The following is a 20,282-nucleotide window of genomic DNA, read 5'->3' as shown; positions in this document are numbered from 1 at the left end:
CTACTTGCATCGTTGAGAAGTATAGTTTTGTTAATATGCAAACAGTAAGAATTCGGACCCATTTGGTTTATAATCACAATACTGAACCTCATAATTTTCACTAACTGTCTATGATGTGGTGCTTTGGGGCACAAAAGAGAATATGAAGCATGGTCACATGGAGGCAACCCAATGTAGCCGAAAGCGTGATGAATGGAGACTACAAGAACCTGGTCCTGCCACTGACTAATTTTACAAGCTTGGGTAAAAGTAAATTCATAAATTTACTTCAGTTTTCACGTTTTGTAAAAGAAACAAAAAAAGGAAGACTATACTTTCAGGGATCATTTCTATAGTTCGTTACTAGAGAAGTTTCTCTGAATGTGTAGAACATCAGAAACCATGAGGAGGAGGCACAGTGTTGTCTCCCGAGTGTGAAGCCGGGTCCTGGTGTTGCTTCGCTGCAACTGCCATTTGCCATTGATTATAGTTTTTCTCTTCCTTTGGCAAAGTAAGAGGGAAAGGATGCAGTCTGAGTGGTTCCTATTAAAAAAACAAAGAATGAAAGAAACAAAAAAAACCAGGAGGAAAATAGCTTGGATGATTTTGCTATGTGGTACTGTAGATGAAATGGAACTTATAATAAGGAGTTTATAAATTATAAATATATTTTTAAATATATTCTTATTGCCACTGCCCTCAAGTTGGTTAGGAAGACAAAACGTAAGTGTCTATAAGTAAAATAAAAATATGACCCCTACAGGCAGTGCTTAAGGGGTAGTATGAAGTGCTTTTCAGAAAGATAATTAAATAACCAAATCAACAGAATAAATCAGCTTAGCTATTTTTGTTTGTTTGTTTGTTTTAGATGGAGTTTCGTTCTTATCACCTAGGCTGGAGTGCAATGGCGCGATCTCAGCTCACTGAAACCTCCACCTCTTGGGTTCAAGCAATTCTCCTGCCTCAGCATGCCTGGCTAATTTTTTCTTTCTCTCTCTTTTTTTTTTTTTTTTTTTCAGACGGAGTCTCACTCTGTCGCCCGGGCTGGAGTGCAGTGGCACCATCTGGGCTCGGCTTAGTGCAACCTCCACCTCCTGGGTTCAAGCAATTCTCCTGCCTCAGCCTCCCAAGTAGCTGAGACTACAGGTGCCCACCACTATACCTGGCTAATTTTTTTCTTTTTTTTTTTTTCTGAGACAGAGTTTCACATTTTTGTCCAGGCTGGAGTTCAGTGGCACGGTCTCGGCTCACTACAACCTCCGCCTCCCGGGTTCAAGCAATTCTTCTGCCTCAGCCTCCTGCTTAGCTGGGATTGCGGGTGCCCACCACCACACCAGGCTGATTTTTTTTTGGATTTTAGTAGAAACGGAGTTGCACCATGTTGCCCAGGCTGGTCTTGAACTCCTGAGCTCAGGCAATCTGCGCATTTCGGCCTCCCAAAGTGCTAGGATTACAGGCGTGAGCCACCGTGCCCGGCCTAATTTTTTATATGTTTAGTAGAGACCAGGTTTGACCATATTGGCCAGACTGGTCTCAGAACTCCTGACCTCGTGATCCGCCCACCTCAGCCTCCCAAAGTGCTGGGATTACAGGCATGAGCCACCATGCCTGGCCTAATTCTGTATTTTTAGTAGAAACAGGGTTTCACCACGTTGGCCAGGCTGGTCTGGAACTCCCGACCTTGGGTGATCCACCTGCCTCAGCCTCCGAAAGTGTTGGGATTACAGGCGTGAGCCACTGTACCCGGTCAGCTTAGCTATTTGTAACAGTTACCTTAGAAGACAGGATTTGTTCAGTGTTTAAAAGAAGTGAGAGTAAGGCTGGAAATAGAATCAAAGTCTGAATAAATGCAAAAAAAAAAAAAAAGTGGTCTAATCAATTATATTATTTCTAAAGAAATCATATAATAACAGGAAGGGAGATAGTGGTCTGCACGGAGTCCAGAGAATATCCCACAGTGTAAGGGTTTGCTGAAGTGTGCTTTGATCACCATCTATTGTGGAGGTCCCCGAACATGTGGATGGTCTGGTACCAACCTATTCCCTCGATAGATTTGATTGTGGCCTAGTAAGTTGAATAGTTGGATGAATTAGCCAGAAGAATCATTCAGTTAATTTTTTTTTCAGTGATGCCTTGCTTACTAAGCCACTTTGAATTATGCTTTAGCTTCTCAACTATTGATAAGACACAATGCATTGACTTGCTAACGTGAATAGCTAACTCATAAAATTATGAAGTGACATTGTAAGACCTAAGTCCCTCAAGAGCTTATCTCCTTGTCATTTGATCAAATCAGGTTGCACTGAGAAAAATCTAGCTTCTGGGTCTTAAAAGCTAACAGGTAGATTCTGTACCATGGCAATGATAATAAGGATGGATTTACCCAGTAATTCAAAAGACTAGACTACAAGATTTGGAGTCAAACAACTTGGGTTAGAAGCCTGGTCTGCGTGTTTCCTCATCTGTTAAATGAGATATATCTACTTCAAAGCATTGTTACAAAGAGTAAATGGAATCATGTATATAAATTTCTTATCAAGGTGCCTGGTACCATGTCAGGAATATTGTTTTGGTAATCTGGAAATCCCCATAGTAGGAACAAAATAAATACTTGTCAAATGAATGAACGATTATTATCATCGCCACCCTGTAAGCTTTTGGGGTGCCCTCTGCTTTGCCTCAAACTTTTCTATCTCTGCTCTCTTTAACACTGGGTTAATAGAATTTCCAGAAAGTAACACATGATTAACTGCAGATGAGAGATACAAATAATAGGTGTTTCAGGCTAAAATGTGATTGAGATTACTATGGCAAGGGGGATCTAGGAAAAAACTTCAAAGACTATCGTGAACTTGGTCTAGTTTTTAAAATGGGTCATAAACTCAAATACTGACAGGGATAAGTGGGGTGGGGTTAGATTAGACAAACCCAGACCAAAGAGGGCAGCCTCTACTCAGTTTCTGCCAATTGATTCTGTGCAAGAATCTAGGTTGGCTTGACCTTTCAGTTTCCACGGAAAATCTAGAATCTTGGTTTAACCATGAAACCTTACAATTATTTAATATTGATGAATAATTGAGAAAAAAAATTTTGACCAGACACAGTGGCTCATGCCTATACTCCCAGCACTTTGGGAGGTTGAGGAGGGAGGATCACTTGAGCCCAGGAGTTCAAGACCAGCCTGGACAACATACAGAGATCCTGTCTCTACAAAAAAAAAAAAAAAAAAAAAAAAATAGCCGAGCATGGCAGTGCATCCCTAATACCTATATTCCCAGCTACTTAAGAGGATGAGGCAGGAGGATCACTTAAGCCCAGGAATTTGAGGCTGTGGTGAGTCCCACTGTACTCCAGCCTGGGTGACAGAGCAAGACCCTGTCTTTAAAAAAAAAAAAAAAATAGAATGGGGATGATATTTAAAAAAATACAATACAGTTTGATAAAGCTACATTAGAATTATATAAATGGTAGCATTAAGTTTTGTCTAGAGGGGAAGTTTAAAATTTTACAGAAAGGAAGAAGCCTAAGCCATATATTTAACAATGTCTATTCCTTTACATTTTAAAGGAATGCCTTCTAATTGCTGTAAGTTACAAACACCATATTTCACCATTCTCTTTTTTTGGACTCTTTTTTTGAGACAGGGTCTCACTCTATTGCCCAGGCTGGACTAAAGTGGTGTGATCACAGCTCACTGCAGTCTCAACCTCCTGCACTCTAGTGATCCTCCCACCTCAGCTTCCCAGGTAGCTGGGACTACAGGTGTGTGCCACCATGCTCAGCTAATTGTTTTATTTTTTATAGAGACAGGATCTCGTTGGTCAAGCATGGTGGCTCATGCTTGTAATCCCAGCACTTTGGGAGGTCGAGGTGGGCAAATTACTTGGGGTCAGGAGTTCAAGACCAGCCTGGCCAACATGGTGAAACCCTGTCTCTACTAAAAATACAAAAGTTAGCCAGGAATGGTGGTGCATGCTTGTAATCCCAGCTCCTTGGATAGCTGAGGCATGAGAATTGCTCGAACCCAAGACACAGAGGTTGCCTTGAGCCGAGATTTCACCACTGCACTCCAGCCTGGGTGACTAAGTGAGACTCTGTCTCAAACAAACAAACAAACAAACAAACAAAAAAGGCCAGGCACGGTGGCTCATGCCTGTAATCCTAGCACCTTGGGAGGCCAAGGCGGGTGGATTGCCTGAGCTCAGGAGTTCGAGACCAGCCTGGGCAACACGGTGAAACCCCTTCTCCACTAGAATACAAAAAATTAGCCAGGCGTGGCAGCGCGTGCCTGTAATTCTAGCTACGTGGGAGGCTGAGGCAGGAGAATTTCTAGAACCTGGGAGGCAGAGCTTGCAATGAGCCGAGATCGTGCCACTGCACTCCAGCCTGGGCTACAGAGCGAGACTCCATCTCTTAAAAAAAGAAAAAGAAGACAGGGTGTTGTTTTATTGCCCAGGCTGGTGTTGAACTCCTGGACTCAAGAAATCCTCCTGTTTTGGCCTCCCAAAGTGCTGAGATTACAGGCATGAGCCCCTGTGCCCAGGACCAGAAGTAGTTTTTTAAAGTCCTTTTCTTCTCTGATTCCTCTTTTATACAGCAAGTAAAATCCTAACCAAAAAAGTGTTTTACAATGAATTATTGAAGGGATTATCTGAGCCTAATTGCATAGAATTTATAGGATAAATGGGAGAAGCATTTCTCCTGGAGGGAATAACAAGTGCAGAGATGTCAAAGAGGGAAGTGATGTGTGTTTGGGAAACCAACTGCAGTTGAACAGCAGCATATTGTGATTAAAGCACACGCTCTTGAGGCAGATCTAACTTTAGGCATTGGTTCTGCCATGCACCAGCTTTCTGACTTTGGGCAAGTTATTTAAGTTTCCATTACCTTACCACTCCTCGAACTCCTGACCTGCTATTACTGTTATTCTAATTTTTGTAACCGCTACTTTTAGAAGATAAAGTAAGAAAGAGCTGGCCATTGGGGACAGCAGACTTTTCATCCTAGAAACATGGCCCAGTTTGTCTAAAACCTTACCGAGAAGGCCCCAACACCACCGATGAACACTGCCGTGACTTACCCAAAGACCTGGTTGGCTATATTTTGGCACTGTGCCAAGGTTGAGCTGGTTCCTCCAACTCCTGCTTACATACCTAGTTATTCAGAGCTTAAAAATAATAGCTGGGCACGGTGGCTCACGCCTATAATCCAGCACTTTGGGAGGCCGAGGGGGGTCAGATCACTTGAAGTCAGGGGTTTGAGACCAGCCTGGGCAACATGGTGAAACGCCGTCACTACTTAAAAAAAAAAAAAAATAGAAAAATTAGCCAGGCATGCTGGCGTGTGCCTGCAATCCCAGCTACTTGGGAGCCTGAGGCAGGAGAATCACTTGAAGTTGGGAGGTGGAGATTGCAGTGGGCAGAGATCATGCCACAGCATTCCAGCCTAGGCGGCAGAGCGAGACTCTGTCTCAAAACAACAACAACAAAAATCACTCAGTAACACTTAAACTGATAGCTTGAAACAGCTCACAGTTAAGGAAGCTATGCTGAATGGTTTGGTGGCCACTGAGGTGTGGATGTGATTTCATATCCAAGAACACAAAGGCAAACATGACATCATTGGCTATAATGTTTGAAGACCAATCTTAAACATCTGATTCTATTTCATTAATTTTTTGAGTATTCTTGGACTATGTGTGATCAGACTGCTATGTGTCAAAAAAAAAAAAAAAAAAAAAGGAGTGGTGAAAGACGAAGCTGGCAAGGAAAACAATGACTAGATCATGAAGATCTTGTGTTTTTTTTGTTTTTTTTTTTTTTGAGATGGAGTTTCACTCTTGTTGCCCAGGCTGGAGTGCAATGGCGCGATCTTGGCTCACCGCAACCTCTGCCTCCTCGGTTCAAGCGATTCTCCTGCCTCAGCCTCCCGAATAGCTGGGATTACAGGCATGCACCACCATGCCCGGCTAATTTTGTATTTTTAGCAGAGATGGGGTTTCTTCATGTTGGTCAGGCTGGTCTCGAATTCCTGACCTCAGGTGATCCACCTGTCTCAGCCTCCCAAAGTGCTGGGATTACAGGTGTAAGCCACTGTGCCCGGCTGAAGGTCTTGTATTTTATTTTGCAGATAAAAGGATCTGTATTTTCAAAAGACTGGCAGGTGGGGAAGGGGTGGGCAGGAGATCAGGCAGTGGGTATGTGAGAGAGGAAGACCAAGGCTTGGGCTGTGGCAGTAAAGGTAGGTAGAGGGACTTCATATGATGGAGAATAAAGATGACTTGATGATCTATCTACTGGGATGGGAGTTTAGGTAATTGAGTGAATGGTGTTGCCATTAACCAAACTAGGGAATTTAGGAGGAAGAGAGGTTCGGGTAGGTTGATGTAGGGGTTTTTCCAGTTTGGGACATGTTACGGGTATGGCTGTGTAATTTCAGGTAGGATATGACTAGCAAGAGTTGGATATGTAATAATAACAACATCTAAAATATTTTTATAATAGTAATTGTGTGCTATGCACTGTTCTTAGTACTTTACATCTGTTAATTTATTTGACCCTCATAGCAACACTCTGAGGTAGATACCACTATTTTCCCCATTGTAAAGATTAGGAAAGTGTGGCACGGGTGCCTTAACTTACCTAAGGTTACGTGGCTAGGAAGTTGTGCAACTAGTATATGGGTCTTGGGTTTGGGGACATAGGAAATGTTCCAAGAAAACATTATTGGAATACTGTTCCAGGAAACTTGCTGACAATGTGCTAGGCATTGTCAAGACAGACCCAGGCTTTGTTTTCATGGAGTTTATAGCCTAGTGAGCTGTATACATTTGGGGGTAGTAAAATATCATGCAAGTGAAAATGAGAAGAAAGCTAAGGGTAAAATCTTGAGGATCACTAATATTTATGTGGTAAAGAGAAGAAAAAGTCACAGGAAAAAGATGTAGATGAAACTACAACTAAAAGTAAAGAAGAAAGTCAAGAGTAAATGAAGGTTTATAAACTATTAGAAGAGGGAGTTCTGAGGAGAGAGTGTTTTCTGAAAGGTCCAGTAAGGTAAGGAGTGAAGGTGTCTAGTGGAATTGATCACTAACAGATCTTTGATATCTTTGATGGCCCTAGCAAGCATAGCTTCTTACAAAGGTAGGTGGGAACAAACTGCAGTGGATTAACAAGAAGTTTGAAAGCAAGACCAAAAAGAAGAGAGACTGGAGTAAGGGACATAAGTTAGGAGTTCTGCAGTAATCTAAGCAAGATAAAATATTATAATTAAAGTAAAGCAGTGGTTCAAACTTGTAACACTGGAATACCCTCAGAGTGCTAGCCAATCAGAGCAACAGCAGTGAGAAGGGGAGCATTAAAGGCACAAAGACATTTTTAGGGAAGAATCAATATGACTTGGTGACAAAGGAATAATCTAAAATGACACCCCCCCCCCCGACTTTTCTTTTCTTTTTTAAATAGAGACGGGACCTCACTATGTTGTTAAGGTTAGTCTCAAATTCCTGGGCTCAAGTGATCCTCCAGCCTTGGCCTTCCAAAATGCTAGGATTTCAAGCGTGAGCCGCTGTGCACGGGCTAAAATGATTCCAGGTTTCTGGGATAGTGGTAGTGCCAGTATCAGAGATAAGAAGTTAAATATAGGCCGGGCGCTGTGGCTCAAGCCTGTAATCCCAGCACTTTGGGAGGCCGAGGGATAGTGGTAGTGCCAGTATCAGAGATAAGAAGTTAAATATAGGCCGGGCGCTGTGGCTCAAGCCTGTAATCCCAGCACTTTGGGAGGCCGAGACGGGTGGATCACGAGGTCAGGAGATTGAGACCATCCTGGTGAACGTGGTGAAACCCCGTCTCTACTAAAAAATACAAAAAACTAGCTGGGCGAGGTGGCGGCGCCTGTAGTCCCAGCTACTCGGGAGGCTGAGGCAGGAGAATGGCGTGAACCCAGGAGGCAGAGCCTGCAGTGAGCTGAGATCCGGCCACTGCACTCCAGCCCGGAAGACAGAGCCAGACTCCATCTCAAAAAAAAAAAAAAAAAAGAAGTTAAATATATTGAGTTTAGCATGACAGTGGGACATCCAGCAGGCAGTTTAGTAGAAGTTGGAAATTCACAATGTAATTGTTGAAATGTTTACCAGCATTGGCCTTCAGTCTGAGCAACAAACATTCTCCTCTAGTGTTGCTTGTCTATTACACTGTATGATATATGAGCATTTGTTTACAAGGTGAATTTCCCATTACTAAAACTTGAGGATAACTTATTATACTGGTAATATCAAAACTGTGTTGTTCCTGAGGAACTAATGCTATTAAAATAATTACTGCTTTCAAGTGGATGTTTGAGTGTTCATGCAGTGACCATATATTTATATTTTTTTACTTAATAGTCATATAGCAAGTATTATATGCCAGGTATATTGTTACAATTGCTTTACAGATATTAACGAATTTAAATGTAATCATCAAAACTATCTGCTGAGGCAAATATTTTTTCATTGTCATTTGACAAAAGAGATATTGAGGCCAGGTGGAGTGGCTCACACCTGTAATCCCGGCCCTTTGAGGGAGCCAAGGTGGGCAGATCACTTGAGCCCAGGAGTTTGAAACCAGCCTGAGCAACATGGTGAAACCCCATCTCTACAAAAAATACAACAAATTAGCCTGGCAGGGCCCCCCCACCCCCGCAGTCCCAGCTACTTGGGAGGCTGAGGGGAAGGATCACCTCAGCCCTGGAGGCTGAGGCTACAGTGACCTGTGGTTGCACCACTGCATCCCAGCCTGGGTGACAGAGTGAGTTCCTATCTAAAAAAAAAAAAAAGAAAAAGAAAATAAATATCGAAGTTAGAAGGCAAAAAAACTTGGCCAAAGTCACACGGTTTGTAGATGGCAGAGAGCTAGGAGTCAAACCCAGGCAGTCTGTGATAGTGCAGATGCAGATCTTATACTTTAACATTTCATCCGTTTTCTAAACATTTGCAAAATATCAATAATGAATTAAGTTAAAATGGTAGCCCAAATTTGTAACACTGGAATACCATTCATTATGATGCTGGTATGTAATGCCATTCGTGCTTTACAAATAAAAAAAATACAGTTTTTCTTTTTTTTTGAGACAAGGTCTGTCTGTGTTAGGCAGCCTGGAGTACAGTGGTGTGATCGCAGCTCAGTGCAACCTGAACCTCCAGGGTTCAAACAGTCCTCCCATTTTGGCGTCCTGAGTACCTGGGACTACAAGTGCATACCACTGCACTGGCTATTTTTTTTTAATTTTTAATTAATTAATTAATCAATTTTTTTTGAGACAGTCTTGCTCTGTCTCCCAGGCTGGGGTACAGTGGCGCCATCTCGGCTCACTGCAACTTCCGCCTCCCATGTTCAAGCGATTCTCCTGCCTTAGCCTCCCGAGTAGCTGGGATTACTTGCCTCAGCCTCCAGAGTAGCTGGGATTACAGGCACATGCCACCATGCCCGGCTTTTTTGTTTGTTTGTTTTGAGACGGAGTCTCGCTGTGTCACCCAGGCTGGAGTGCAGTGGTGGAGCTCAGCTCACTGCAAGCTCCCCATCCCGGTTTCATGCCATTCTCCTGCCTCAGCCTCTCGAGTAGCTGGGACTACAGGCGCCCGCCACGACGCCCGATTAATTTTTGTATTTTTAGTAGAGATGGGGTTTCACCATGTTGGCCAGGCTGGTCTCAAACTCCTGACCTCAAGTGATCTGCTGACCTTGGCCTCCCAAAGTGCTGGGATTACAGCTGTGAGCCACCGTGCCTGGCCAAAATAAATTTAAAAAGTTAAAAAAAAATACAGTCTTTATAAATGTAATTTTCAGTAATCACCTTGGTAATGCAAAATATGGTTTTGGAGTTTTTTTCCAGTTGAATTTTAAGGGAAAGTGCCATTTGCCTCTAATCACTGGAATTCATTATAAAAATACTGTGCAACAGAAAACGTGCTACAAGGTGGTTTAAGAGCTAGAAAATAAAAATACCATTTGTTGACAGCACTACCACAAGACATTAGTAAAAAGCACAGGTGATATGTGATGTAATGTCTGCAGGTAACTATTTCCTAAGACTGAATATTTTAACGAAGGAAAAAAAAAACCATTCGTGAGATTCTGCCATTCTCTGATGATTCCACGTATCTCATTATAAATGGATACAATTATAATGGTTTTGAAACGTCAGTTTTTGAGCTTATTAATGTTGCAGCAAAACTAGAATCATTCATTTCTCAAACTGAGAATTAAAGAATATTCTTATGGCCGGGCTCGGTGGCTCCCGCCTTTAATCCCAGCACTTTGGGAGGCCGGCGGGTGGATCACCTGAGGTCGGGAGTTCGAGACCAGTCTAACCAACATGGTGAGACCCCGTCTCTATTAAAAATACAAAAAATTAACTGGGCGTGGTGGCGCATGCCTGTAACCCCAGCAACTTGGGAGGCTGAGGCAGGAGAATTGCTTGAACCTGGGAGGTGGAGGTTGCGGTGAGTCAAGATCACGCCATTACACTCCAGCCTGGGCAACAAGAGCGAAACTCCAGCTCAAAAAAATAAATAAATAAATAAATAAATAAATCTTGATTTATGTTAATGGTAACAAATGGTATAAATTACACAGGCAACAGTATAGGAATTCCAGTTTATTATGGTATCAATATTAAGGCCAAGCGCAGTGGCTCACGCCTGTAATCCCAGCACTTATGGGAGGCCAAGGCGGGAGGAGCGCTTGAGTTGGAGGTTACAGTGAGCTATGATCACACCACTGCACTTAAGCCTGGGCGAGACAGCAGAGACCTTGTCTTTAGAAAGCAAAACAAAACACTTTACACACATACAAACACACACTCCCTAATTCAGCCTACTCAAGCACGATACCAAATAGATGAAGAATATCTAATTAAACGGCCATAAAAAGTTCTAGTTCATGACATGCAAGTTTAAAGAATCAAAATGAGTTACAAGAAAACAAATACAAGCTTTAAGAAGTTGGGGAGAAGATGTGCGAGGATTCGCTTCAGAGATGTGACAGAGAGAGAGAGAGGAAAGAGGACATTTTCTGGACTGGAGATTCAAGACCGTCTTGTTCAGGCTGCATGCTTTTGCAAAGGCTAAAGCCTTAGTCTGTGACAAATTTGTAAAGAGCTCGGAAAACTACATCTCGGACATGGTGTCTTTTCTTCCTGCTGCTTGAAGGTCTTTGCATGTTCCGATCACTGGGGCAGCTGCCGCTATAATTACTGCTTGTTGGGAGTTTTTGTTTACTTGGTAGCTGTGGTGCACCAGGAGAGGCAGAGAAAGAAGAAACAAAAACCTCTGTTACTTGTGACGTTAAGAAGTGGAAAGCAGCCCCGCTTACATCTTCCATGGTCCATTTTAGCCCAAGGGAAGGTCCTCAGCAGCTCTAACACGTAGCGGAGCACTATCTCCGCGTAGGAGGCTCCCGCCTCGGGGCGGGACCACGACAAACCCCGCCTCCGAAGCCCAATCCCAGCTCTCCGCCGGCGGACAGGAAGCGGCGGCGGGCCTAGCAGCACGGGAACCGTCCCCCGCGCGCATGCGCGCGTCCCTGAAGCGCCAGGGGGACGGGTAGGGGCGGGAGGTAGGGGCGCGGCTCCGCGTGCCCGTTGGGTGCCCGCGCGTCACGTGGCGAGGAAGGAGGCGGAGGTCCGAGTTTACAGGGAGGGGCGGAGAGAAGAGGGAACGAGCAAGGGAAGGAAAGCGGGGAAGGGAGGAAGGAAACGAACGAGGGGGAGGGAGGTCCCTGTTTTGGAGGAGCTAGGAGCGTTGCCGGCCCCTGAAGTGGAGCGAGAGGGAGGTGCTTCGCCGTTTCTCCTGCCAGGGGAGGTCCCGGCTTCCCGTGGAGGCTCCGGACCAAGCCCCTTCAGCTTCTCCCTCCGGATCGATGTGCTGCTGTTAACCCGTGAGGAGGCGGCGGCAGCGGAAGATGGTGTTGCTGAGAGTGTTAATTCTGCTCCTCTCCTGGGCGGCGGGGATGGGAGGTGAGGCACGACTGCGAGCGCCGGGGGCGCCGCGACCACGGCGGAGCGGCGGCCGGGCCGAGAGGAGCCCAGTCGCGCCTCGCGGCGTGCGCGTCAGTCAGCCCAGCCGGCCAGCGGCGCCACTCTGGCGGGCCGCGCTTCCCGCTCGCTATTGTCCCCCGCGCCCCGACCGCTTTCCCTTCGGTGGCGGGCCGAGGAGGCTCCCAAGCCGCCGGCGAGGCCTTCCCCGCCCCCCACCGCCCTGGCGGCCCGGGAGGCGGGGGTCGCCTTCCAGAGAAGCGAAGTCGGGGCATTCGCGTCGCCTGGCGAGAGCGGTGGAACCCAGGCTGGTGGCTGCATCCCTCCAGTCTGCTCGGCGGGTGCCCGTGCAGGCAGCCGCAGCGGGGCTGGCGGTCTCGCCGTCCTCGTTCAGCGCTCATCCTGCTCACCATTCCTCCCCCAGCCCCTGCCCGGTGGCGGATACTGAAGTCCTCTCCGCCGCCGAGACCCGCCGCGCAGACTCGTGGGAAGTTGTGGTGTTTGCGGCTGGGCTCGTGTATTGTTCTTTACCGAGCGCGCGGATCCTGACCGACCCCATTCTGCAGAGGGGCCGCCCGTGGAGTGGCAGCAGTCATCACCCGCGTGTCTGAGACTAGTGGCCTCGGTTCTTTCTGTGTCCTGTGTTTGGAGAGAGATCACAGGAGGGTGTGTTGGTGTTCAGTGAAAACATTCTGTCGCCCAGGGGAAGGGGTTTGGTCGGGAGAAGGGTAAACCATTTGGGGATGTTCTTGGATTTGTAGGCTGGATTGGGTCTCTTAGAGTAGAAGTTCGGTCCCTGGGTGACCCAACTTGAAGTTTCGTTAAACTCTCAGGTGGAGTAGATGTGCAGTGTAGTTAGTGGATTGTCAGAACAGTGCCCCCTCCCCCTTACAAATAAATGAAAGTTAAATTTGCTAAAAGCATGTCATTTCTTGTTTCGGATTTTGAAGACGACGATTTTTATTTCCGGTGTATCCTACGACCAGCTGCATCATTTTATTCTTGTGTAAAGTGCTTCATTTTAGGTAAGGTTTTTGACTTGCCCCAAAGCAAACTTGAAAACCTCACAATGTGCCTTAAAGCAACGAATTGAAAAATTTTGAGGAATGCTTTGGATGAGTGTCTGTAGCCTTTGATAACTTAGAAAATATCTATTTCATGTATTGTTTCTGTTTTTTTCTTTGCCACTTTGACTTATGACTGCAGGGCCAAGTGTGTTTCTGTCCTGTGTTCTACCGAGTCCGAGGGTGGTACTGCGTAGGCAGACTTCTGTTATAGTTTGTAGTGTTCGGTTTTTTTGTTATACATTTTGTTTTATTTTTTTCAATCCAAGTCATTAAGCAAGATACACATTTTAGATTCAGAACTGATAATAGATGTTTAGTTTTAAAAAGGATTATGTGCGGGAGACCCCGTTAGAACCTTTTGTTATTTCTGTTCTAAACGTGGCTTTCAACAAATCATTTTCCTATCTGTTTTCACTTTTTGTGATTAAATTCAGGAGTTAAGACACTTCTCTGTAAGGTAATAAAAAGTAAGACAAACACATGAGGCACTTTACTGAATAGCAGTATAGCAAATGTTCTTTTAAAAATAATGAAAACAGTAAGAAACTAATGTAGTCTTATGTTTGAAGAAAAAACAATTGAATAACATAGTGTTTGTGGGTTAAAACCCGTATACAAAAATTTTCTAAACTCAGATTTCCAGAGTCCTTTATTGCATTAAGCATTGATTAAAAGCCTAATTTTTGGTATTTCTGTTAAGCAGAACTTTTTCAAAAAACAGAAGACAAGTTTTATTAGTTTTATTTTAAAGTTAGTATCAAGATTTTAGCTTTTGGGTACTTGAAGATATTTGTAATATTATTGTAACTATGAGGTATTTTTATTTACTAATCTGAACTGTTTGTGGTCACTTGTAAGATCTTTGTATGATGATTTGTAGACTTCAGCACATTCAAATTGAATGTGTCTTTGTTTTAGCATATGAGATAAAGGAGAAATTTGTGTAGATTAGAAGTTGTGGCGGAGATTTAACTTAAAGTAGAAATCATTTTCAGGTAGTTAATAAACCCTTTTTGTTGCTTCCACCTCCCCAATTTGTCAGTCGCTGTTGTGTGTGAAAATTTTCTTGCTTTATATATTACTAGGATGGGAAGCTGGAAGGAAGAATTAAAGTAGTTAGAATCATAAAACATAAACTTTCCTAATGGTGTCCATTTCCAGCACAGCCCCATCCTATGTTGTAGTTGTAGGAGCATACCATGTTTTTTTATTTTATTTTTTTAATTTAATTGGTGTGTTTGAGAGCACAAAAGGTATTTCAGCTGTAGCAGTAAATCCCATAATGTTTTGATTTGATGAAATCATACACGAAATGAACTTCAGAGTACGATATGTCTCTTATATTTAAAAATCTGGTGTAAGTGCTTAGCTTTGTACAGTATGCTCAGTAGAAATAAGTTTTCTGGAAACTCGACCAGAGCTTTAAAGGTAGTAGAGCTGAAGCAGTTAAACCTTCTCTTACTCTGACTCGGAATCTACCAACAAATAAGAGTTTAATGAAAGAGACTAATTTTGTCTTTATCCTTAAGGATCTCTGACTCTTCATCTTTTTTAAAACTTCAGTTTGAGACCTGTTAACTCCATCATCTTTTTTAAAATTTGTTTTATTTTATTTATTTATTTTAAAAAGTAGTGACAGGGTCTTAATGTGTTGCCCAGGCTGTTCTCAAACTCCTGGAGCCTAGTGACCCACCTACCTTGGCCTCCCAAAGTGCTGGGATTGCAGGCATGAGCCACCCCGACTGGGCAATTCCTTCTCTTGTTAAGACATTTTTCTTTTTTTTTTTTTCTTTCTTTTTTTTTTTTGAGACGGAGTCTCGCTCTGTCACCCAGGCTGGAGTGCAGTGGCCGGATCTCAGCTCACTGCAAGCTCCGCCTCCCGGGTTTACGCCATTCTCCTGCCTCAGCCTCCCGAGTAGCTGGGACTACAGGCGCCCGCCACCTCGCCCGGCTAGTTTTTTGTATTTTTTAGTAGAGACGGGGTTTCACCGTGTTAGCCAGGATGGTCTCGATCTCCTGACCTCGTGATCCGCCCGTCTCGGCCTCCCAAAGTGCTGGGATTACAGTCTTGAGCCACCGTGCCCGGCCAAGACATTTTTCTTAACAAGAACAATTTACATATTACATATTACTAGTAATTTACATATTACTAGGATGAGAAACTGCAAGGAAGAATTAAAGTGTTTAGAATTATAAAACATAAGCTTTCCTAATGGTGCCCGTTTCCGGCACAGTCCCATCCTATGTTGTAGTTGCAGGAGGATACCATTGCCTACATTAACAGTATTTTCTGTGTGTATGTATACAGCCTCTCCCAGCAGGCATGGCAGGCACTTCTCTGATGTGCTTTTAATAACTTGTTTAAGACCTTCAAGGATGTGTATTATCTGATCTCTTTAAAATTTTTCTAAGGACCTTAAGAATTTTGGGGGGTAGGGTGAATGGAACATTTCTATGATGCCTTTTGTGTATCTGAATACTGTGTTACGAGTTTCACTTTTCAGCAGTTATGAGAGAGGGGTGATATGGAGTTGAAGAAACAGACTTGAAAATACAATTCTTCTAGCATCATCCACCACTTATTTAGACATTCAAACTCAAGCTGGTTTGACCTTAAACCCTAATAAGCTTTTTTATCCATTGCCCCCTCATGCGTTTTTGAAAGTGGCTTTCATACATTAGCTCAAATGTGGCCTCTGGTCTAAACTACTTTAGAGGTATATTTTATTTGCATTGTCTTTAAGTTTGAACTAATGATTAACATTGGGATATTTCTCAATTAAATTGGGAAAAATTGGGATATTTCTCATTGAAATTCATGGATTTCTGGATTTTAGGGGAAGACTTGGAAATCCAGGTACTAGGGGGCTATATTCCTATTGTCCAGAGCTGAGCAGTAGGGCAGTAGCCACCCTCTTTAAACTGGGCATATGCGTACCCATTACTGCAGTTCCCATCATTCCTGATGATACATCTGGCCTTTTTCACTCATTTTTGTTACCTGCCTGGGTGCTGTGGGTATGTTGTTCACATCTCTGCCTCAGCTTTATCTTGTATAGATAGCTCCAACTTTTAAAAAATGTTTGACCGTGACCTCTTACTCAACGTTTAATGTTTTTTTGCGATGTTTTTTCTGTAGTCTTAAAAATTGGTTTAAGAAGAACATGGCATAAGTAATACTTTTTATTCAGCATTAGGTTATTAGATTTTTTTTTTTAAAAACCCTATTTTTATAATAGTAACAATTTGAAGGTCTTTAAGATAGAATGATTGTTAGTCTCTCCACATGTCTTTATCTAAATGAGTAAATAAGAAACCGTTTCTTTTTCTACTGGGATGAGAACCACAGAAAAAATTAGTTGAGGGTCATATTAATAAAAACCAATTTAAGAATAGGATACAAACATAAACTCTGCTTTTGAAATTAAGACAATGAAATGGAGGAGCAATAACTTCAGCAATTAGCTACATTTTCCTAACATTGTTGGGAGATCACAGGTTCAGATATGAGATGATGTCCATATAACAAACTCTGGGAATACACTTTTTTTTTTTTTTTGAGACAGAATATCGCTCTGTCGTCCAGGCTGGAGTGCAGTGGCCCTATCTTGGCTCACTGCAACCTCCAACCTCCGCCTCCCGGGTTCAAGTGATTCTTCTGCCTCAGCCTCCAGAGTAGCTAGGACTACAGACATGCGCCACCAGGCCCGGCTAATTTTTGTATTTTTACTGGAGACCAGGTTTCACCATATTGGCCAGGCTGGTCTCAAACTCCTGACCTCAGGTGATCTGCCCGCCTTGGCCTCCCAGAGTGCTGGGATTACAGACGTGAGCCACTGCGCCTGGCCGGGAATACACTTGTACATTTTTTGTGTGTTTCTTTTTGTTGTTGTTGTTGTTGGTCTTGGTTAGAGATGAGGTCTCTCTAGGTTGCCCAAGCTGGTCTTGAACTCTTGGCTTTAAGCAATTCTCCAACCCTGGCCTCCCAAAGTGCTGGGATTACAGGCCAGTTTTGGGTGTATCTGATGGAAGTTTTTCTAAAATATAGAAAATTTACTGTAGACACATTTATCTCCTTAAAATGGACTGAATTTAATCTTAAATGATTAAAGTTTAATTGGGAGAAGAGTTGTTATTCTGGGTTCTATTGTAGTTTCTGTTTTTACTTTTTCCAGAAATGATTGAAATGGCCTGGTAGTTTATTATTTTTCTAAATTTATTCTAGATGATTGTGCATTTTATTCTTGGATCTAGTTGTAGCAGTATTTCCAACTTTTTGGTTAGGTTTCTTTGCTTTCTTGTAAATCTCGAAGATGTCACCTTCTAATTAGTTGTTTCTAGTATGTTTTGTGTAGGAAAACTAAATGATTATACTTAACAAACACGCACGTGAAATGAAATAAGTTCTAAATCTTCTATGGAATAAAGTACATGGGCTTTAGGTAGTTTTTTCTTTCTCTCTGCCCCCCACCCCTACCCCTCATTTTTCAATATGTATAGCTTGGCTTTGTAGAGTTTAGCATTGAGGTTGCCTGGCTCCTAACTTTCTAAACAGTTGGAATGATGTGGTACTAGTGTGTTTTGCTAGTTACAGTTAGGCAGGGAAGAATGGAGAGAAAAAACTGATGAATAACCAGGAAGGTACAGCAAATAAAATGTATACTCATTTGGTAGCAGATAGATTATGTCCTAGAGCTAAATCATGAGTACTCTGGTTTTATACCAATATACTAGATTATTGGTATTAAACATACTTTAAAATGTCCAACTATAATATTCTCTACAAGAATAGAAATTGTGAATTAAGAAAGAGTATTGACTGGATGTGGTGGCTCATGCCTGTAATCCCAGCACTTTGGGAGGCCGAGGCAGGCAGATCACCTGAGAGGGCAGGAGTTCGAGACAAGCCTGTCCAACATGGCGAAACCGCCTCTCTACTAAAAATACAAAAAATCAGCTCGGCGTGGTGGCGGGCGCCTGTAATCCCAGCTACTCAGGAAGCTGAGGCAGGAGAATCGCTTGAACCTGGGAGGCGGAGGTTGCAGTGAGCTAGGATTGCACCACTGCACTCCAGCCTGGGCAACAAGAGTGAAACTCCATCTCAAAAAAAAAAAAAAAAGGATTTTATTTAAAGGAAATTCGGTGAAAGGTAGATGACAGAGGCTCATGGTATTGTGCTTGTTTCTAGTAAGTAGCTGTGTTACAGTAACTGTGTTACCATTTTGGTGATTTTTACATTTGTATAAAGTTAAATTTCTTGTCTGTCTTTAATTGTATTACATTATAATAGTTAGAAAAAAAAATTTGCTGAAGTTGAGGCATAGTTTTGGAAGGGTCTAGCTTAAAATATGGTCCATGTGGAGTACCAAAAATGTAGTTTGTGTGGAGAAGGTTGAAGGCAAGGGCAGTCATTGGCCACTGCTGCCAACACTAAGTTTCAGTGAGAGGCCTGTGTGAGATAAATTGTGGGTAGGAAAAGCCGTGGACAGAAAAACACATAGTGATTTCACATCTAAACCCCCACCAAGCCCAAAATCACAGGGTCCGGCCTTCCTAATTGTGGGAATGATTTGCATTTTGTTTGATTTTTACATGGGCAGCTCTATGTGATGTGCTGGGGTAAAGAACCCCAGGTTTTTGTTGTTGTTTTGTTTGTTTTTGAGACAAGGTCTCATTCTGTTGCCCGGGCTGGAGTACAGTGGTGGGATGTCAGCTCACTGCAGCCTTGACCTCTCCAGCTCAAGCGATTCTCCAACCTCAGCCTCTCCATAGCTGGGACCACAGGCACGCGCCACCATGCCTGGTTAATTTTTTGATTTTTTTTGTAGAGATGAGGTCTCACAGTGTTGTCCAGGTTGTGTTGTTCTTTTCTAAAGGAGTAATTGATTTTATTAATGATCGTTAATGATCTTCCAAGCAACCCTAAAAAGTCTGCTTGTTCTGAACAAAAATCTAGCAGTGATAATTCTAACTAGTCTAGCTGTTGATTTTTATATTAGGAAAAAGAAAGTAATGTTAAGGATAAGTGGAAAACCTATGATAACCCTACCACTTGGATTCCTGTAAGGGCATCCAAAAATCTTCATATTGTCCAGCAATATGAAGATTTTGCCTTAGTATCAGGATAGCCATTTCCAGCTAGTTTGCAGGAAATAGCAGTGCTGAGAATATTTCTCAGGGAGTGTAGTCTCCCTTTGATGCTGAGTGAATTCATTTTGACTCATTGATAAGTTGAAAATACCGTAAGTCGAAAGTGTATTTAATGTTGGCAACAGAGATGATGGTTCAACTTAGTATTTTTCGACTTTATTGATGGTGAGAAAGTGATATGCGTGCAGTAGAAACTGTAACCCCATTGTAAGTTTTAAGGAGCTCTCCTCCACTTAATGATGGGATTATGTCACAATAAACCCATGATAAGGTTGAAAAATATGAATCATAGTAAGTTGGGTAACATATGTACGGTCCACTTGTACTATTCCAAGTAAACAATGTGAGATGTATACAGTGAGAACTTTGTTGTTTAGTCACCAGGATTTATTGTGTGTCTATGACTGTTACGAGTCATGAAGCCACAGTATTGAGTGAGAAGAAAAGTAAAAAATACTGAGTTTGTTGGAGTAAATGAAATGCCAACATATAAATATATACTTCTAATTATGTATTGTAGTTGCACCTGAAATGAGGATTTGTTAAGCTTGAGGGACATGAGCAATTGGGGAAGGCTTTTTGAGGTAGAAGAGAATGGCATATAAGATGCTTGTAGGTTTACTTGCACGGAATTGATAGTCTGTGTCAGGAAATCAGGAGAATTGCTAACTGGGCCATGATAATCAGGACTCTGATTATTCTAGGCCACGATAACCGTGAGATAGAATATTATGGAATGTTGGTTGGAGTCCCTGTTGAAGAGTTAGGTTATGATTGACAAATTGGGTGATTGAGTCTTGGATTAGAATGATTGTAGAAATAAGTAAGGATAGAACAAGAAATGACATGGAAGAAAAACTGATAAAACTGGGCAAATGTTTAATGTGAAAGTAACAAAACTTATAGAGGGCTCACTCTGTTGAATGTAAATATTAGGCTGTTTCATTGGAGGGAGTGTGATTTTATAAAACTTTGAAGACCTCAGTCTTTGAAGTTGAAAATGTCTTAAGATTATGAGTCTGGATAGAAGCTTATAGATTGGGATGGGTGTCAGAGTCTGGGATATTATCTTAT

The 20,282-nt window shown here is 42.7% G+C and overlaps 1 protein-coding gene and 1 non-coding gene across 2 annotated transcripts in view; both read left to right on the top strand.

Annotated features, from left to right (window-relative positions):
* Window positions 1-304: 304 nt before the first annotated feature.
* LOC119628250 (small nucleolar RNA U3) lies at window positions 305-520 on the top strand. Its single transcript, XR_005244543.1, has one exon. It is a non-coding gene; the product is annotated as a small nucleolar RNA U3 (small nucleolar RNA).
* An 11,140-nt stretch (window positions 521-11,660) lies between these two features.
* Window positions 11,661-20,282, top strand: part of ADAM10 (ADAM metallopeptidase domain 10) — a 151,506-nt gene continuing 142,884 nt past the window's right edge. The window contains exon 1 of the mRNA XM_008016455.3: window positions 11,661-11,973. Coding sequence (XP_008014646.2) covers window positions 11,919-11,973 — 55 coding nt within the window. The 5' untranslated portion in view covers window positions 11,661-11,918. The remainder of the gene's footprint in view (window positions 11,974-20,282) is intronic.

This window comes from Chlorocebus sabaeus, chromosome 26 (assembly GCF_047675955.1).
Source record: "Chlorocebus sabaeus isolate Y175 chromosome 26, mChlSab1.0.hap1, whole genome shotgun sequence".
Classification (NCBI taxonomy): Eukaryota; Metazoa; Chordata; class Mammalia; order Primates; family Cercopithecidae; genus Chlorocebus; species Chlorocebus sabaeus.
Note: the sequence above shows the minus strand (reverse complement) of the source record. Positions and strands in the feature narration are given on the sequence as shown.